The sequence below is a fragment of the Chelonia mydas genome, chromosome 1 (genome assembly GCF_015237465.2).
Source record: "Chelonia mydas isolate rCheMyd1 chromosome 1, rCheMyd1.pri.v2, whole genome shotgun sequence".
Classification (NCBI taxonomy): Eukaryota; Metazoa; Chordata; order Testudines; family Cheloniidae; genus Chelonia; species Chelonia mydas.
The window spans coordinates 338,325,162-338,343,871 of record NC_057849.1 but is presented as its reverse complement, the minus strand read 5'-3'; the positions used below and the strand labels follow the sequence as shown (position 1 = coordinate 338,343,871).

The 18,710-nt window shown below is 40.3% G+C and overlaps 1 protein-coding gene across 5 annotated transcripts in view; it reads right to left on the bottom strand.

The window, feature by feature from the left end:
* MKLN1 (muskelin 1) overlaps positions 1-18,710 on the bottom strand; it is a 194,606-nt gene that overhangs the window by 105,161 nt on the left and 70,735 nt on the right. For 4 of the 5 annotated variants that reach the window (XM_037889362.2, XM_043520782.1, XM_037889364.1 and 1 more), the window contains 3 exons: positions 15,587-15,779; positions 8,007-8,084; positions 7,167-7,232 (listed from right to left, as the gene is read on the bottom strand). In XM_037889362.2, coding sequence (XP_037745290.1) covers positions 7,167-7,232; positions 8,007-8,084; positions 15,587-15,779 — 337 coding nt within the window. Of the gene's footprint in view, positions 1-7,166; positions 7,233-8,006; positions 8,085-15,586; positions 15,783-18,710 lie in introns of all 5 variants that reach the window. The other variant, XM_037889366.1, reaches the window with a different exon arrangement.

The following is an 18,710-nucleotide window of genomic DNA, read 5'->3' as shown; positions in this document are numbered from 1 at the left end:
GTGCGCCCTTCTTTCCCCCTCAACCAAGTAAACTCATGTCTTATTCTCAGCTTTCACGTAAGCGTCCTGAGACAGAAGCGCTTTTATTGGAGTAAAAGCAGCATTTTTCTCTCCTTCCTTTCTCAACTTAAACCTCTCATCTGCCTCCACCGTCCCTACCCCAACCTTGGTGTCAACCTCTGCTTCTTTTCCTGTAATTCCTTTGTCTGAATCTGACTCACCATATCTCTGCAGCATTGCCCATGTGTATTGCTGCCTTGATTCCACCTCTGCTGAAACCTTTAACTAGGCCTTCATCTGTGGTCAGCTGACTATTGCAATTCCCTTTCCATTGACCTTCCCACTGCTTAGCTACCTAGTATAATTTGCCTGCCTTCTCCAATATAAAATGGTGGTCCTTCCTGAAGGACAGCTTGGCTTCATTCCCTTGAGAAACAATGGGAGGTGGTATCCATTTTCAAAGAGAGCCATTCTTTGTTTATCTGCTTCTCCATAAAGAAGAACCTTTCACTCATAACACTGTAGCCTACGCATGAGATATTAGTGAGCCTTACCTTTGCTATGTCCGAAGGGTCTGTTTTATTTAATTGAGATCATTAGGAACAAAAATACAGTGACACTGACAGCTACATTTCATAACGGAAATATTTTTAATTAATTTTAACTTCTAAACCAGTTAATGATTTTACTTGTAAATTATCAGAACATTCATTCTATATTCAAGAAGCAAATGCTGTAATTTGGGGGGACACTACATCATATGCTTCATATATAAAATGACTGAATCCTTGCTTTTAATGCAAAACTCAGCCTTAACTATGGGGCTGCGATGAATGATTCCACAACAAAATGTGCATTGTATTTCTGTCAAAGATAGGTTTTAAGGAATAACAGCGCATGTTTGGTATCCTGACATTAAGTAGCAGAATTCTTCCTCAAAAAAAAAATTAAAAAGTGTTGTTGCTATGCTGAACCAGCCTCTCGTTTGCTCAATAAAAGCCCTGACAAAGCATGATTAAGGTCATTTTGATACAGATACCAGCAGTAGATGTCTGAATCCTCTTACAAAATGCATCAAGGCAATGACTCTGCTACTTGCAGCTCTGTTCAGCTGGGAATGCAGCACTGAAATTAAAGTCTGTTTGGTATTTTGCCAGAATCTACATAAGTAAGAAGGTATTGTAGTCCTGTTACAGAACTAGGCAGAGCACTTACCTCTAATATCCTTGGGTGATGACCCATGTTTCCTTATATTAGAGCTTCCCAAATGCAGTCATAACTTTCTTCCTCTAAAAAGGTACAGAAAACTGTCCTGCTTCCCATATAAAGAGTTATCTAAAAATACTGTAGGTCCTTCTTGCAGAAAAAATGGAAATGGCACACTATATTCTATTTTAAATGGTATGAGCCTGTGGATGTACAAAGTTATTGTCCCTGATCTAAGTCGGGCATGACCGGGTTAATGAATATAATTCTGTATAGATATGTTAAGAGTGACTGCTGTGGTGTTCTGTATTTGACTGGAGTACTGTCTGGTCCTAAAAAGATTATCTCACCATAAAGCTAGTTATCTTAAGTCAGGAAGGACATTATGGATTATAGCATGAGCATCAGACCTTTCTGCACCATGCATATCAGACTATACTCTTGGGATACAGAATTGAGTTGCCCGTCCCCTCCATCATGCCCCCTTCTGTGTAAAAAAACAAAAACAAAAACACACAAACAAAAACACAACACACCCAGAAAGCAGCACTACACAAGAAGTAATTTTAGCCTCCAGCTTCACTCGCAGTGTAGCATTAGAGTAGTCCAACCAGTTTTAATCACCCATTCCCTTAAAGGAAGGTAACCTAGTAACCCACAGAATCTTTAGTTAACATAAGGTATTTATCCGCTTTCATGTCCAGTCACCAAAAGTCTATTCCCAGAAATACTTGTAAGAGGACAGAGTTAGTATTGACTTGTCCTGCATGACTAAATTGTTAGAAGCAACTGAGACATGGAGCAAGCCACTTAACCTTTTCCTACCTCCATTTTTAGAGTCAGTAACGAGGATAATGCCAATCTTTGAAAGGCACTTGGATCCAGTGATGAAAAGTGCTAAGCACAAATTATTATCCCCTCTCATCCCCAGGTCCTCTCCAAAAAGGATGTGGAGAAATTGGAGAGAGTCCAGTGGAAGGCAATGAAAATGATTAGGGGTCTGGGGCACATGACTTACAAGGAGAGGCTGAGGGAACTGGGGTTATTTAGTCTGCAGAAGAGAAGAGTGAGAGGGAATTTGATAGCAGCCTTCAATTACCTGAAGGGGGGTTCCAAAGAGGATGGAGCTAGGCTGTTCTCAGTGGTGACAGATGACTGAACAAGAAGCAAGGGTCTCAAGTTGTAGTGGGGAAGGTTTAGGTTGGATATTAGGAAACACTATTTCACCCGGAGGGGGGTGAAACACTGGAATGGGTTACCTAGGGAGGTGGTGGAATCTCCATCCTTAGAGGTTTTTACGCCCAGCTTGACAAAGCCCTGGTTGGGATGATTTAGTTGAGGTTGGTCTTGCTTTGAGCAGGGGTTTGGACTAGATGACCTCCTGAGGTCTCTTCCAATCCTAATATTCTATGACCTATGTGATAACATCTCAGCAAGTGGGGCAAGGCATATGTTTTTTTTTTTCCTTTTTCCATTAACATTAGGCATGCTTGAGGCTGCCCAGAGAGACTAGCTTCAGTTTGTAAAATACACCCCAAAGCCATGCCTAGACAAATTCCCACAGCTTTGATAAATGGGCCCAAGCACAAAAGGAAGCTTGAGCAGCCATTAGTAAAAGCAGCAGGTTTTACAACACAAACAGAATCAGCAACCTTCCTGGCTTTCTCATGAGCCAAATTAAATACCAGAAACACCCAGAGCTTCCTCATGAGCAAAACCACCACCACATAAAACATACTGCCTTTGCAGGCCCAAGCAGGCCCTGAAGCAAAACGGATTACAGCCTCCCAAGAAGCTTACAGGGAATCTCTGCTCCAGAGCCGTAAGAATGATTCAAAGTTACCCTCTGTCACTAGAAGGCATAAACCTTGGGGGTGAAATTGACTAAAGGAATGGGAAGAAGTCCAGGTCTCCCAGAAAACAAAGTACATGTGTTTAATTTAGTGAGTTACTCGCTAGTCAGTTTAAGAAACTGGAAGACTGACTCAGTTTCACTGCCTTATTTAATACCAGAATGATCTCATAGGTCTAAGCCTGAGCTAGACAACTTGCTCTGACTAAGGGAGGAAGAATCACACTTACCAATGCATTCATTCCAAAAATATTTCATACATTTCCTGGCAAAATGCATATATCCCTCTTATTTGTATTTGCATCACTCCTCCTGCTTTGAAAGCAGCATTCAATCTTGAAAACTATATTCTATGGCCACTAGAGTGCGCGTCACAGCTTTCATTTCACATGGTAGTGCTTCTCTCAACACAATCTCTAACGAGGCAAACTTATCTTCATAGATCTTCCTCAGATTCTTCTACCTCTCTCCAAAAAGAATGTTTCCCAGCCTCATACAAACTGAGTACTTCCTCTCTGGGGCAATAATTATATTTTGAATGACAAAGGTCTAGAACTTTATCAACTCAGGAAACCATAATAAAAATTAATGGCGAACAAGAAAGTTATTTTCAGGGCTGTCAAGCGATTAAAAAAATTAATCGCACTGTTAAACAATAGAATACCACTTATTTAAATATTTCTGGATGCCTTCTACATTTTCAAATATATTGATTTCAATTACAACACAATACAAAGTGTACAGTGCTCACTTTATTTATTTTTGATTACAAGCACTGTAAAAAAAAACAAAATTTTTCAATTCACCTAATACAAGTACTGTAGTGTAATCCCCTTATCATGAAAGTTGAACTTACAAATGTAGAATTATGTACAAAAAAACTGCATTCAAAAATAAAAACAATGTAAAATTTTAGAGCCTGCAAGTCCACTCAGTCCTAATTCTCGTTCAGACAATCGCTCAGACAAACAAGTCTGTTTACATTTGCAAGAGATAATACTGCCAGGTTCTTGTTTACAATGTCACCTGAAAGTGAGAACAGGCGTTCTCATGGCACTGTTGTAGCCGGAATTGCAAGATATTTACGTGCCAGATGCGTAAAAGATTCATATGTCCCTTCACGCTTCGGCCACCATTCCAGGGGACATGCATCCATGCTGACGACGGGTTCTGCTCAATAAGAATCCAAAGCAGTGCGGACTGACATGTTCATTTTCATTATCTAAGTCAGATGCCACCAGCACAAGATTGATTTTCTTTTTTGGTGGTTCAGGTTCTGTAGTTTCCGCACTGCAGTGTTGCTCTTTTAAAACTTCTGAAAACATGCTCTACCACCTCACCCCTCTCAGATTTTGGAAGGCACTTCAGATTCTTAAACCTTGGGTCAAGTGCTGTAGCTATCTTTAGAAATCTCACATTGGTACCTTCTTTGCATTTTGTGAAATCTACAGTGAAAATGTTCTTAAAATGAACAACTTGTGCTGGGCCATCATCTGAGACTTCTATAACAGGAAATATATGGCAGAATGCGGGTAAAACAGAGCAGGGGACATAAAATTCTCCCCCAAGGAGTTCAGTCACAAATTTAATCAGCACTTTTTTTCCCCCCCCCAACAAGCGTCATCAGCATGGAAGTATGTCCTCTGGAATGATGGACAAAGCACGAAGGGGCATACAAACGTTTCGCATATCTGGCATGTAAATACCTTGCCATGTTGGCTACAAAAATGCCATGCAAATGCCTGTTTTCACTTTCTGGTGACATTGTAAATAAGAAGAAGAGGACAGCATTATCTCCTGTAAAGGTAAACAAACTTGTTTGCCTTAGCGATTGGTTAAACAAGAAGTAGGACTGGGTGGACTTGTAGGCTCTGAAGTTTTACATTGTTTTGTTTGAGTGCAGTTATGTCACACACAAAAACATCTACATTTGTAAATTGCACTTTCACAACAAAAAGATCGCACTACAGTACTTGTATGAGGTGAACTGAAAAATGCTATTTCTTTTATCATTTTTACAGTGCAAATATTTGTAATCAAAAATATACACTTTGATTTCAATTACAATAGAATACAATATATAGGAAAATGTAGAAAAACATCCAAAATACGTAATAAATTTCAATTGGTATGCTATTGTTTAACAGTGCAATTAAAACTGCAATTAACCGAGATTAATTTTGAGTTAATCCCGTGAGTTAACTGCAGTTAATCAACAGCCCTAGTTATTTTGACAGCCCTAGTTGTATTCTGTCCTCATGCCCATGCACCTCAACTTGCTACAGCCTTCAACTCCCTATCTATATGCCCACAACCAATATAGCCACTCTCAGCTCCCCCAGATTTTCAATAATAATCCCACATTCCTCCTTGCCCCTCAAAGGGTATCACACTGTAGCTGGGGGTATGATTTGCAGTTTCACGGACATACCCATGGTAGCTTTAATCTAGCTAACCCGCTAAAACTAGTAGTGAGGACGTGGCAGGCAGCATGGTCTTCAGTGCAGGCAGCACAAGTACCTACCCAGAGGGGTAAAACAGGCTCGTGCAGCCCGCACTGCCACGTCCTCACTGCTATTTTTAGCAAACTAGTTAGATTAAAGCTAGTGCACGGATGATTACAGAAGCTGCAAACTGCACCCCGACCTGTAGTCCAGATGTACCCAAAGGCTTGGCACCCGTCCCCTCTCCCCACTAACTGTAAGTCACCTTTATTACATTGTATTAATCGTATGGGCTAGGTGGGGAAAGGGTTAGAAACCATGTTTGTTAGGAGTATTTAAATAAGGAGTTGAGGGCAACATGAAGTCTTCTGACTGGTAACAGCACGGGTAACCAGCAATTGAAGACAGTGTATTTTATTACATATCAACCTATCAAGATATGGTCAATCAAAATCCTAACCAATGTACTTGCATCCCCCTTTCCTCTACCCTTTGACAGACTAAATTATTTGTGGCAGGTACTGTACCATTCTTGTGTGTTTACATGGAACCTAACAGGTTTTCTTCCTCCATAGCAGTACAAAGTAGCTACAGGGTAGGGATTTGTATATTTATTACAATTAGACAGCCACAGTGAAAAGGTTGTTAAAAGGGGAGAGAGAAAAATTGTTCTTCTTAACCTCTGAGGATAGGGCAAGAAGCAATGGGCTTAAATTGCAGGTTTAGGTTGGACATTAGGAAGTTTTTCCTGTCAGGGTGGTTAAGAACTGGAATAAATTGCCTAGGGAGATTGTGGAATCTCCATCATTGCAGATTTTTAAGAGCAGGTTGGACAAACACCTGTCAGGGATGGTCTAGATAACACTTAGTCCTACCATGAGTGCAGGGGACTGGACTAGATTACCTCTTGCGGTCCCTTCCAATCCTATGATTAGGCAAGGAGGTTTGGGGATTTCCTCCAATGCTCCCCACTCCCATTCTCCATCTATTGTATTGTAGTTTATATAAACTACCTAAATAGTTGAAGTCAGCATGATTATACCGCATTTTGACAAATAAAATACGCAGAATTTTGCAGAATTTTAAAATATTGTGCACCATTTTAAATGTTTTGGTGCAGAATTCCCCAAGGAGTAAGTTTCTAGAAAAGTGCGGCTCATAGCACATGGCCAATCATTTTAAAAAAATGATTGGTTTAGTTTTAAGATCCCCAGCTCCCTTTCTCAGGAAAAACCCCTGGCTCTTAATCAGAAGGTTCCTAGGTTATCAGTGTGAGTTAGGGACCAGTAATACTTGGCCAGCAAAGGCTGAGACTGCTTCTAGCCTTAAGACCTGCAGCAGGTAGGGGCGAAAAGGGCACCTGTAACACATCCTCCCCCAACCCAAACATCAGATCACCTATGAAAGAAGTCACTCCTGCATCAACAAAACAAGCAGACTGAAATCTAAAAAAGTGGAGTAGGGCTCCACAGAGGGAAAGCAGAACAACAATCTAGATGCTCTAAGAGCAGAGTTTTGTCCCAACACTAATAGAAAAAAATAATATACAAAGGAACCAGATACGTTTGCATATTTATAACTGAGCTGGTAGCCAGTCAACATAATTAAGTCCCAAAATAAAAATAGGACAGAACTTTCTTCTTAAAGAATAAATGACCATTCACCTGTCTGTACATCAATGACCATCTGATGGCCTCCTCTCATTCCTGGTCTGCTGTCCTCTCCATCACCTTGTTAAAGACAAAGGAAAGATTTTCTATTATACATTATTTTTTAAAAAATTATAATTCATTCATTCATGCCATAAAAGCTGAGTGGAGGCAGCACAACTTAAATAGCCCACAGTCCTTCAAACATTCAAAACATACATAGCAATTATCTGGAGAACAGCATGTTTATACTCAAAGCAACCAAGATTTTTTTTTTATTGTCCAATTGCTTTTTGTGTCTATCTTCCAGAGAAAAATCATTGTCATATGTAAATCAGTGAATACAATGCTCTCATTCAGTACAAGGAGTGTCTTGCAAGAGGAGAACTTAACAGTCCCTAGATGTGAAAACATATCCTCAGGTCCATAAAAACTGTTGAGCTTAAACCAACCTTTGCAGCCCCCAATGCTGGGGGCAGCCAAAGGCTAGTTCAGCTCCCAGCATGATAAAGAGCAGCCTCAGAACTGCCTGAAGACAAGTCAGCTAGAATGGCACCTTAAATGCTACTCCACCACCCCAGAAAAGCCATCTTGTATAACTTTTGGTTTAAAGCTACTGTTTTGTGAACGGTTCCTTACTGAACTGTAAATTCACATAATTATTTTAGTATCTGAAGATAAATGCATTGTGCCAGAATGAAAAGTAAATGACATCAGCTGCACCTGTAAAAAGCAGGATTAAGCTGTCCTATAACCTACCTTTTATCACCTTCATGCACTGTATCCACAAATTACTATAGTGGCAATTACTAATGCATGGGTAATTTTTAACAGCGTTTCCATTTAGACTCTTACCTTTGGTACTTTTGGGGATAATCTGACCCCACCGCGGTTTGTATTCCTGCTGACTGATGTACTGATTGAACAAGCCATCTGCAAACACAGGAAAAACAACTTATTGCTGCATGTAATGTTCGCAGTTACATTATGTTGTAGCGGAAATTTCAGATTAAAGTAAGATGCTCTCACTCAAACCTAACTGCTACTCTAGAGCTCTCTTCAAACAACTGTCATATGCATGTCAGTTACTAATAACATTTTCATAAATCATACCTTATTCAATTTGTATTTTGACAAAATAAAGAGAGTAAACATTAGTCACTATATCAATCAAGAACCAACCTAGCTTGATTGCCATGTCATGCCAGTTATCCATAAATCTCTAGCGTGACAGGTTTTAATTAAGAAATGGGTTCTATTTCCGTTATTTAAGCAAGAAGGGAGAAAGTTGTAAGTGCTTATAAATTCAGCCATTTCAGCTCATGTTGAGCTGAAACTGGGTCAGATGGTGTCTCCAGAGTTTCATCTAAGAGAAAAAGGCAAAAGCAGACTGCTGTAAATGCTGAGAAGAAAGAAACAGGCACTGGATCAAACCAGAAAAGTAAATTAGTCTTAAATCCCATCTCTCTCCTCTGTTTACCTGAGGGTGTTTTTTGTTGGTGGACCTTTTTTTTTTTCCCCTCCTCTTCTTTTTGGAGAGGAGGGGGCAGGGACACAAAAATGGGACTGGGCTTTTGGGGCCCCTGATAAAAAGTAGATTTATACAGGGTTAGATTATATACATGCTTCCTGAACCACAGGATGAAGTTTATAAATCTAAACAAAAAACTTAACACCCACTTAAAGAAAAGGAGTACTTGTGGCACCTTAGAGACTAACCAATTTATTTGAGCATAAGCTTTCGTGAGCTACAGTTCACTTCATCGGATGCATACTGTCGAAAATACAGAAGATGTTTTTATACACACAAACCATGAAAAAATGGGTGTTTATCACTACAAAAGGCTTTCTCTCCCCCCCTCCCCCTCCCCACTCTCCTGCTGGTAATAGCTTATCTAAAATGATCACTCTCCTTACAATGTGTATGATAATCAAGGTGGGCCATTTCCAGCACAAATCCAGGTTTTGTGCTGGAAATGGCCCACCTTGATTATCATACACATTGTAAGGAGAGTGATCATTTTAGATAAGCTATTACCAGCAGGAGAGTGGGGAGGGGGAGGGGGGGAGAGAAAGCCTTTTGTAGTGATAAACACCCATTTTTTCATGGTTTGTGTGTATAAAAACATCTTCTGTATTTTCGACAGTATGCATCCGATGAAGTGAACTGTAGCTCACGAAAGCTTATGCTCAAATAAATTGGTTAGTCTCTAAGGTGCCACAAGTACTCCTTTTCTTTTTGCGAATACAGACTAACATGGCTGTTACTCTAACACTCACTTATTCATCCCTACCCTTTTTTTTTTTTTAAAAAGTGTGGAGACCATCAATCCAGGGGGGTGGGGAGGGTATTTTTCCCTATTCAGGAGCCCAGGCATCTTGGGGTAAGGCAAGGACTTTAGAAGTTATGAACTTAGCTGATAGGCATCCACTTCCTAAAAATACAGCTGTAAATTCAGAAGTGTATTTACCTACCCCAGATGGCTCTAAGTGGAAAAATTAAAATCAAAACTATATAAGCTCTTAATTATGTGTTGTACATGACAAACTTTCTCCACATCATATTTCTAATTTTTTTCTGGTCTTAATTTGTCAGGACTGAGATCTAGGTTTAATTATATGCTTAATTCTGCAAGTCAATGAGTGCTTCCTGGAAGAGGCTGAGCGGTCTAAGGTTCTGAAGTCTGGTCTCCCCAAACACTACACAGCATTTACGAACTCAAACAAGAGTTATGTTGGTCAATTCTAGCTAGAAAAAAAACTTTCAAATGTTTTCAGGCATTTTGATTCGCTCCAGAGATACATGCACAGTATATGTTCTGTTATTTGACGCTAGTAAAAAATTCCACATTAACAGAATCAGACACATTTCACTAGCCACAAACAGGTAGAAAAAAAACATTCTTTTACGGAACATTAGGATGGTTTGGTCTTCAAGAAAGGAGCTAAACAGCATCATCAATCCCTTTGGCAGCAAACAGATTACTGGACACACAGAACAAGAGGATGAATTGCACCATATGACCTGAAAAGGGTGGTTTTAACCTCTCTCTCATACTCAACGCCCACGGGCTGCACTTGTCAAGACAACACTTCTCCCCTACTGTGCCTTCAGCTTCTTTTAATAATGCTTCTTTTCTTCCATGGGACACTGGTTTGGAGGTATTCCAGCTCTCTTCCCAGAAATGTTTCTTTCAGCTGGGAGCAGTTCCACATTCATTCTACTTGCGCTATAAATCAGCAGTGGCTTGTTTTGGAAGCTGAACTACTCACTAGTGGTTTGGCACATAGGCAGAAAGGGGCCTAGTTGGATCTCCTACCGGGTATCTGATCTATTCTCGTACCTTGCTCATAGTTCTTGTTTTATCAGCTAAACTGACCTGACACGTCTAAAGAAAGACAACGTACTGCACAGGCCCTGTGAAGGATCAGATCTAGGCCAGATTAGGTTTTTATCATCTGTTTCCAATGAAACAGTAACAGTGGTTTAGAACAATATTTTCAATTCCATTGCACAAACAATTTTAAGAGCGTTTACTAGTTTTAAAGGAAAATCAATTTCTTTCACATGGGTCAATGCCCACGTCTATTTTACAATTATGTCCAAAGATGATTCATTATGTACCATTATCTATTAACTCCTTTACACCTACGCTGTGATGCATTTTGCATACAGTAACATCCAACTCCTAGAGATTACAGGTTAATCATCAGTTAGGTACAATTTACTAATATTAGAGACTTTATTTTGTCAGCCAGTTGAATGTTATGTAGCAAGAGATTTTACAGAATAACCAAATGAAGGAAGTATGCATGGCTTAGTATTGCCCCTTAAAACTGCAGTGCATCTAGAACTTCCAGGAAGATTCAACCATTCCCTTCTTATACACCCTAAGCACTTTGAGCACAGTCAACAAATATTATAAGACTTTTCACTAGTGACTTAGTGGATGATCAGACATCAGATATTGACATGAAAACAGCCAGATGGAACACCTCCTTGAAAAAAAGTGAAACCAGAACACTACCTGTAGCTTGCACAGAGAAATTTAATCTGTAAGTATGTTTTGCAGTAGTTTCATGCAGTTCCATTAAGAAACTTGGATTCTGCATTTGCTGTACAGGAATATTAACCAGACTTGTCTGTCAGAGTGTAGGCTGTCTGGAAGATGCAGGAACGAATCCACATGTGAGGTATTTGAGCTATGTCTGAGAACCCAACTGAGATTTAGGGAACCTTTTATTTTTGAGAGGCAGTCAACCAGTTGTCAGAGTTTCAACATGCCCATTTTCTGAGCATAATGCACATGAGGAAGTCCTAAGAATCTGTGGGAAGAGAGTGATTGCCTGCCAAAAAGTTCTCAAAAGAAATTATCCAGTGAGGTAGGGTGGAAGGCATCAGTGTTCAGCACTAGCAATACAAAAAAAAAAAATCTACTTCCACTAAAATTCATTCTCATCCATGCAGACCCATTCTTGCCATCTAATAATATGGTGACCACCTGCAAGAGGTATGGCATGTCACATTTTTAAATCTAGCATTACAAATATTTGCCCCCTATTTAAGTCAATTTGTGCTAAACTAACTGTGCGGCATCCGTGTTAAGAAAAATGTAGCGGTGAAATGAAGTTAAGGCCATGAACCTCAAGATCAACATGCAGTCAAAAGTTCATATGCCCAGGTTTAGGCTATGTAATGTCCAGGAGAGTTCAGAGTCTCTGAAAGCCTTGAAAGCTAACTGGGCATTTGTATATATATTTCTCTTTACATGTACATTTGCACATCATTGGAAGTATACACAACACTATACTGACCAAAACAAACTTATTTGAAAAGCTAATACACAGGACAAGAGTTCAGGAATGAAAAAGCCCCAAAATCTGCGTAAGAAGAAATTACTGTAGAAAGGTTTCACAAAAGTTTTAAGCAGGGAACTTAAGAGTGAGGTGCATGAGAAGGCATTTCAAACACAGAAGACAGCATGAGAGTATAGAAGAGCTTGGTGAGCAGGTGGTGGTAGAAGTCCAGAATGAAACATAGTAGGCCAGAATGAAGTTGTTTGGCCTTGAAGGTCAATGACAGGAAGGATAGTCCAGTGGTTCAGGGCACTAGCCTGGGACCCTGGAAGTACAGATTCAATTCCCTGCTCTGCCAAAGACTTCCTGTGTGACCTCAGGCAAGTCACTTAATGTGCTTCAGGATAATACTACTTCCCCACTTCACAAGGAAGTTGTGAGGATAACTACACACAGGTAATGCGGCTACACAAAGAAGGAAAGCTAGATGGAAAGATGGGTGAAAAGTGGGATTGAGAAGCTGCAACCTAATGTGAAAGTCGGGGAAGCCAGCGAAGGGGTTGAGGGGTAACGTGGCCAAAGCAACAAAAGGGGAAGCAGTAGAGGATAAGCAGGGAATAATGCAAGTTAAACATTACTGTTGACAACACCAGCAAACCTTCAGTTAACTGGGAGCTTCAATTAGCCAGGTATTGGATATTAGGATTATACCATAAAAGCATTGATATCAGATTTATAACATTCCTTCAGAATCAGTGACAGAATGTAGAATAGCATGTGTAAATAAAAATTCATGTTAAGTCATTCAAATAGATTGCTAGTGAAAGGGATAGCTCACTCTACAGTTTTATAATCTGGAACAAGAACAAAGGACACAAGACCACAACATGCTTAACGCTGCAGGTGTCAAGTTAACTACGGCTATGTCTACACTACCACTTATGTTGGTATAATTTATGTCACTCAGGGGTGTGAATAAGCCACCCCCCAAGCAACATAGTTACACAGACATAAGGGCCGGTGTGGACAGCGCTATGTCAGTGGGAGAGCTTCTCTCACTGATGTAGCTAACACCGCTCGTTGGAAATGGATTAATTAAGTCGACGGGAAAGCTCTCTCTCATCATCTTAGAGCAATTACACAAGTAGAGAGCTTGCAGTCGCACACCTGCATCAGTGCAGCTATGTCACTAAGCTCTCTAGCCATAGCCTAAACGCCAGGTATACACCAGAAACTTTTGCCAACAGCGTCAGTTTACAAGTCCTTAAAAAAAAAAAAGAAGCAGCAAATTTCTATATTGGCAAAAGCCATAGTGTAGACGCAGTTATACCAACATAAAAATGCTTTTCCCAGATTAGTTTATTTTGCTCAAGGAACCAGTATACACTATGTCTAACACTAGGAGCATTTGCCAGTATTGCCATACCAGCAAACCTCTTCTAGTGTAGACCTGGTATAGAGTTAGAGGGCCAGAGTTCTTTTGCACATTGCATAGGTGCAGCTGAAGCAAGCAATCAATTGTTCAAGGCCATTGCTCTAAGCCAAGAGATGTCAGAAGCTAATGCAAACCTGACATTTAAAACTGTGTCAGAAACTAGGCAGGTTAACCGTTCACCACAAAAAAGTTAAGCTGGAAAGCAACAGTGATTTGTTAACTAGTGAAATACAGGATCTAGGAATCGTGTCCTTTGCCAATACTTCTACACTGGATAAGCGGGAGAACACTGCAGCAGTTACAAATCATTTGTTCAAGCAAGAGAAAGTACAATCTAGAAGGCTGGAGAAAACAGAGCAGTCCCAGAGGAGTGGAAAGCAGCACAGCAAAATCCCACACAATAAACAGAACATGTTATTTGATATACTTGATTTTTAAAGGAGACACAAACTATGAGGCTATCTTTAGTTACGCTTCTTTTCACTCCCACTATACCCCAGGAACCAATCACTACTTTGATAAAACTGCATTACTGATGTTGCCAGCAGGCACACACACACTTCTGGAAGCTGTGTTTATTAGCAGCAGCTACTACAAAGCAGGAGAGTTTAGCCCAGAAAGACTAAACTCTGGGCCAGACTTGCCATCATGCTACGTTGTTATTATGCCACTGAACTCAAAGGAGTTACTCAAAGATTCTCTTTTATTATGACAGTATGAGTTTCACCTAGACCAGAGGTGGGCACACTTTGGCCCAAGGGCCACATCGGGGTGCAAAATTGTATGAAGGGGCAGGTAGGGAAGGCTGTGACTCCCAAACAGCCTGGCCCATGCCCCCTATTCGCCCCCTCCCACTTCCTACCCCTTGACTGCGTCCCCCAGAACCCCTGACCCATTCAACCCCCCCAAATCCTTGTCCCCTGACTGACCGCTCCCAGGACCCTCCGCCCCAATCCACCTCCCCCAGGACCCCACCCGCTATCCAACCCCTCTGCTCCCTGTCCCCTAGCCACACCTCCACCCCTGACAGGCCTGCCCAGGACTCCCACGCCCTATCCAACCCCCCTGTTCTCCAACCGCCCAACCCCCAGAACCTCTGCCCCATCCAGCTGCCCCCGGGATCCTCTACCCCTTATCCAACCCCGCCCCCCTTACCATGCAGCTCGGAGCTCGCAGCCCCGGGACCCAGACGGAGCCAGCCGCGCTGTCCACAGTGCAAGCTGAGGCTCCGGAGGAAGGGGGGACAGTGGGGGAGAGGCCGGGGGCTAGCCTCCCCAGCCAGGAGCTCAAGGGTCAGGCAAGGTCGGTCTTGCGGGCCGGATGTGGCCCACGGGCCGTAGTTTGCCCACCTCTGACCTAGAGAGAGCAAATGAACATAGAGCACAATACTGAGAGTCAGGAATTGCTGAGTTCTAACCCTGGCTGTGCTCCAAGCTTACTGTGTGGGGAAAAGACACTTCAACTCTGCTACTCAAGCTCCCTCTGCACTCTAAATAAAGCGCTAAATAAGGGTTAATCTTAATTTATTTACAATGAAGTTAGCCACTGGGCCTCTGCTCCAAAAGTCAGAGCCTTTCTCCCACACCTACCTCAGTGTCTTCCTGTAAGCTCCTATTACAAGGCATATTGTCCCTATTCCCATTCACAAAGCCACTAGCCTAATTCAAATCCCTCCTAAAATATTATTTCTGCTGTGTTGCCCAACTAGGTGGGTTTAAAAAGAACAATCCACTAAATTTAACAAAATTTATCATAATGAAGAGATGGCCTTGCTAATTGGTGAGTCTTACTGAAATCTTGTCCTTCTCTTACACTCCTCCCAACTTCTCTTTTATTTATTACATTCTCTTTTAGTGTCGTCTGACTTTAGGTTGTCAGCTATCTGGGTCACAGACCTTGTCTTCACTTGTTCCTGGAAGCACCTTTTAAACTCTTGAGGGGTGGGGGCTTCAAGGTAATAGAATGAAAAGGGAAAATGTTAGTACATCTTGTCAACCTTTACTAACTCTTCTCATGCAGAGTATAATCATGTGTCCAGCAAGAGTTTACAAGGCATCATGCTTCAGATACTGAATAGCTCCCCTTACATAATGCAAAACAAAAAGCTATCACAATACAGCTGTGTACATTTTAATGTACATTATGGAAAGAGTTTATACATCAATAGGCTTTCCAGCCAAGATGCTGCTTTGGATTCACTTACCATTTACAGCTTTTTCTATCAGTTCTTCACAAGCATCAAAGTCTCCTTTCAGCACTAGTTTGTCATGCAGATCTGTCAGCATTGGGTGCTCTAGTGCAATCTTGGTTTTCTTCTGCAGTGATTCAAAAGCCTCAGTGTAGTTGTGCTGGCGAAAATGCTTTAGACATAGACGAATGGCTTCCTGTTCACGGTACTACTGGAACACAAGAAAACCTATGAGAAGGGTAGATTTCCCTGGCTGGCATCAGCAGGAATTTCTCACAAATTTGTTGGGATGACAGGAAAGTGGAAGCTCTCATACATGTTGCATAGGTTAACTGTTCATAGCCTACAAAGCTATACTAAACGTAATACACTTTCCATGGCATCTGTCTCCCAATGAGATGAGACAAAATGATGTGCTATTTCTTTCTTTAAGATGATTTAATTTGATACAGTTACAAGATGTGATTGCACACTTCACCACAAGACCAAATCTTTAAAATCACTGCCATTCCTTTATCATCTCTTTGGTCTTGCTGCTACTGAATTCTACATGAAAATGGAGAAAAGTGAAAAAAAACACCTTCACTCCCAAAGTTATGTAAGCATCAAATTATAACACTAAATACTTTAGAACAGTAAGTAGGTCACAGCTTCTCTAAGTGAAAAAGCATAAGGAAAGAGTATTAAACAGGAATATACACTATATACACACACAATGACCATTAATCACCATTACTTGAAAACAAAGACAGAAAGCATGAAAACCCATAGCCTCAAAAGCCCAGCTGTCTTGCATAACTGTATTTGGAAAAAACTGGTGTACATGTCAAAACTAGCACTGCAGGCTATTCCCTCACACCAACTCCTCATCTCATCCCCCAGTATATCAATGCTGCCCACCTGCCATCCAAGAGTGCAGGATTTTGACAATAAGGCCTGGAGGAGATCCAGTGAGTTACAGTACCCAAAACTCAAAAGACAGCATGCAGCATCTGAAAAAATCTACCGTTTTAGTTGTCAGAGAGAGGGAAGATACATCATCATTAGGGCTGACAAGCGATTAAAAAAAGAATCGCGATTAATCGCACTGTTAAATAGAATACTACTTACATAAAAAAAGTTATGTTTTCCACTTTTTAAATATATTGATTACAATTACACCACAGAATACAAAATGTACATTACTCACTTTATATTATAAATATTTGCACTGTAAAAATAAAAATAGTATTTTTTAATTCACTTAAGTACTGTAGTGCAATCTCTATCATGAAAGTTGAACTTACAAAAGTAGAATTATGTACAAAACAACTGCATTCAAAAATAAAACAAATGTAAAACTTTACAGCTTACAAGTCCATTCAGTCCTACTTCTTGTTCAGACAATTGCTCAAATAAGTTTGTTTACATTTGCAGAAGATAATGCTGCCTGCTTCTTGTTTATAATGTTACCTGAACATGAGAACAGGCGTTTGCATGGCAATGTTGTAGCCAGGACCGCAAGATATTTAAATGCCAGATGTGCTAAAGATTCATATGTCCCTTCATGCTTCAACCACCATTCCAGGAGACATGGGTCCATGCTGATGACGGGTCCTGCTCAATAAGAATCCAAAGCAGCGTGGACTGACATGTTCATTTTCATTATCTGAGTCAGATTCCACCAGCAGAAGGTTGATTTTCTTTTTTGGTGGTTTGGGTTCTGTAGTTCCCACATCGGAGCGTTGCTCTTTGAAGACTCCTGAAAGCATGCTCTACACCTTGTCCCTCTCAGGTTTTGGAAGGCACTTCCGATTCTTGGGTCGAATGCTGTAGCTATCTTTAGAAATCTCACATTAGTACCTTCTTTGCATTTTGTCAAGTCTGCAGAGAACGTATTCTTAAAACGAACAACATGCTGGGTCATCATCTGAGACTGCTATAACATGAAATATATGGCAGAATGCAGATAAAATAGAGCAGGAGACACACAATTCTCCCTCAAGGAGTTCAGCCACAAATTTAATTAACACTTTTTTGTTTTTAAAAAACAAGTCTCATCCGCATGGAAGCATGTCCTCTGGAATGGTGGCCAAAGCATGAAGGGGCATATGAATGTTTAGCATTTCTGGCACGTAAATACCTTGTAATGTTGGCTACAAAAGTGCCAAGCGAACATCTGTTCTCACTTTCAGGTGACACTGTAAATAAAAAGCGGGCAGTATTATCTCCCGTAAATGTAAACAAAAACTTGTTTGTTTCTCTTAGCGATTGGCTGAACAAGAAGTAGAACTGAGTGACTTATAGGCTCTGAAGTTTTATATTGTTTTGTTTTTGAGTGCAGTTATGTAACAAAAATCTACATTTGTAAGTTAAACTTTTACGATAGAGAGATTGTGCTACGGTACTTGTATGAGGTGAATTGAAAAATACTATTTCTTTTGTTTATCATTTTTACAGTGCAACTATTTGTAATAAAAATAATATAAAGTGAGCACTGTACCATTTGTATTCTGTGTTGTAACTTAAATCAATATATGTGAAAATGTAGAAAAACATCCAAAATATTTAATTAATTTCAATCGGTATTCTATTGTTTAACAGTGTGATTAAAACTGCAATTAATCGCGATTAATTTTTTTTGAGTTAATCGCGTGAGTTAATTGCGATCAACCAACAGTCCTAATTATCATCAGCTTTAAATATGCTAACAGCAATAATTAGATGGAAGGAATTTAGGGAGACATTTTCCAAAGTGTGTAAGCAATTTAGCACACCCACTTTCAATGAAACTTGTGCTCCCATATCTCCTTAATGAGATTACAAGTTTGGTTGCAAGGCATCTGACTAAGTACCACATGAAATTTTGATTAATAAAATAGAATACAAAGTTAACATGGTACACATGAAGTGGATTAAAATATGGCTAATAGGTCTCAAAATTTAACTATAAATGAGGAATCATCATAAAAAACAGGTGTTTCTCTAGTGGGATCCTGTAGGGATCAGTTCTTGTCCCTACACTATTTAACACAACCTGGAAGAAAAGAAAATCAGAGAAAGTTTGCAGATGACACAAAAATTGGGGGAGTAGTAAATAGTGAAGAGAACAGATCTCTGATAAAGAGCAATATGGCTCACTTAGTAAGCAGGGCACAAG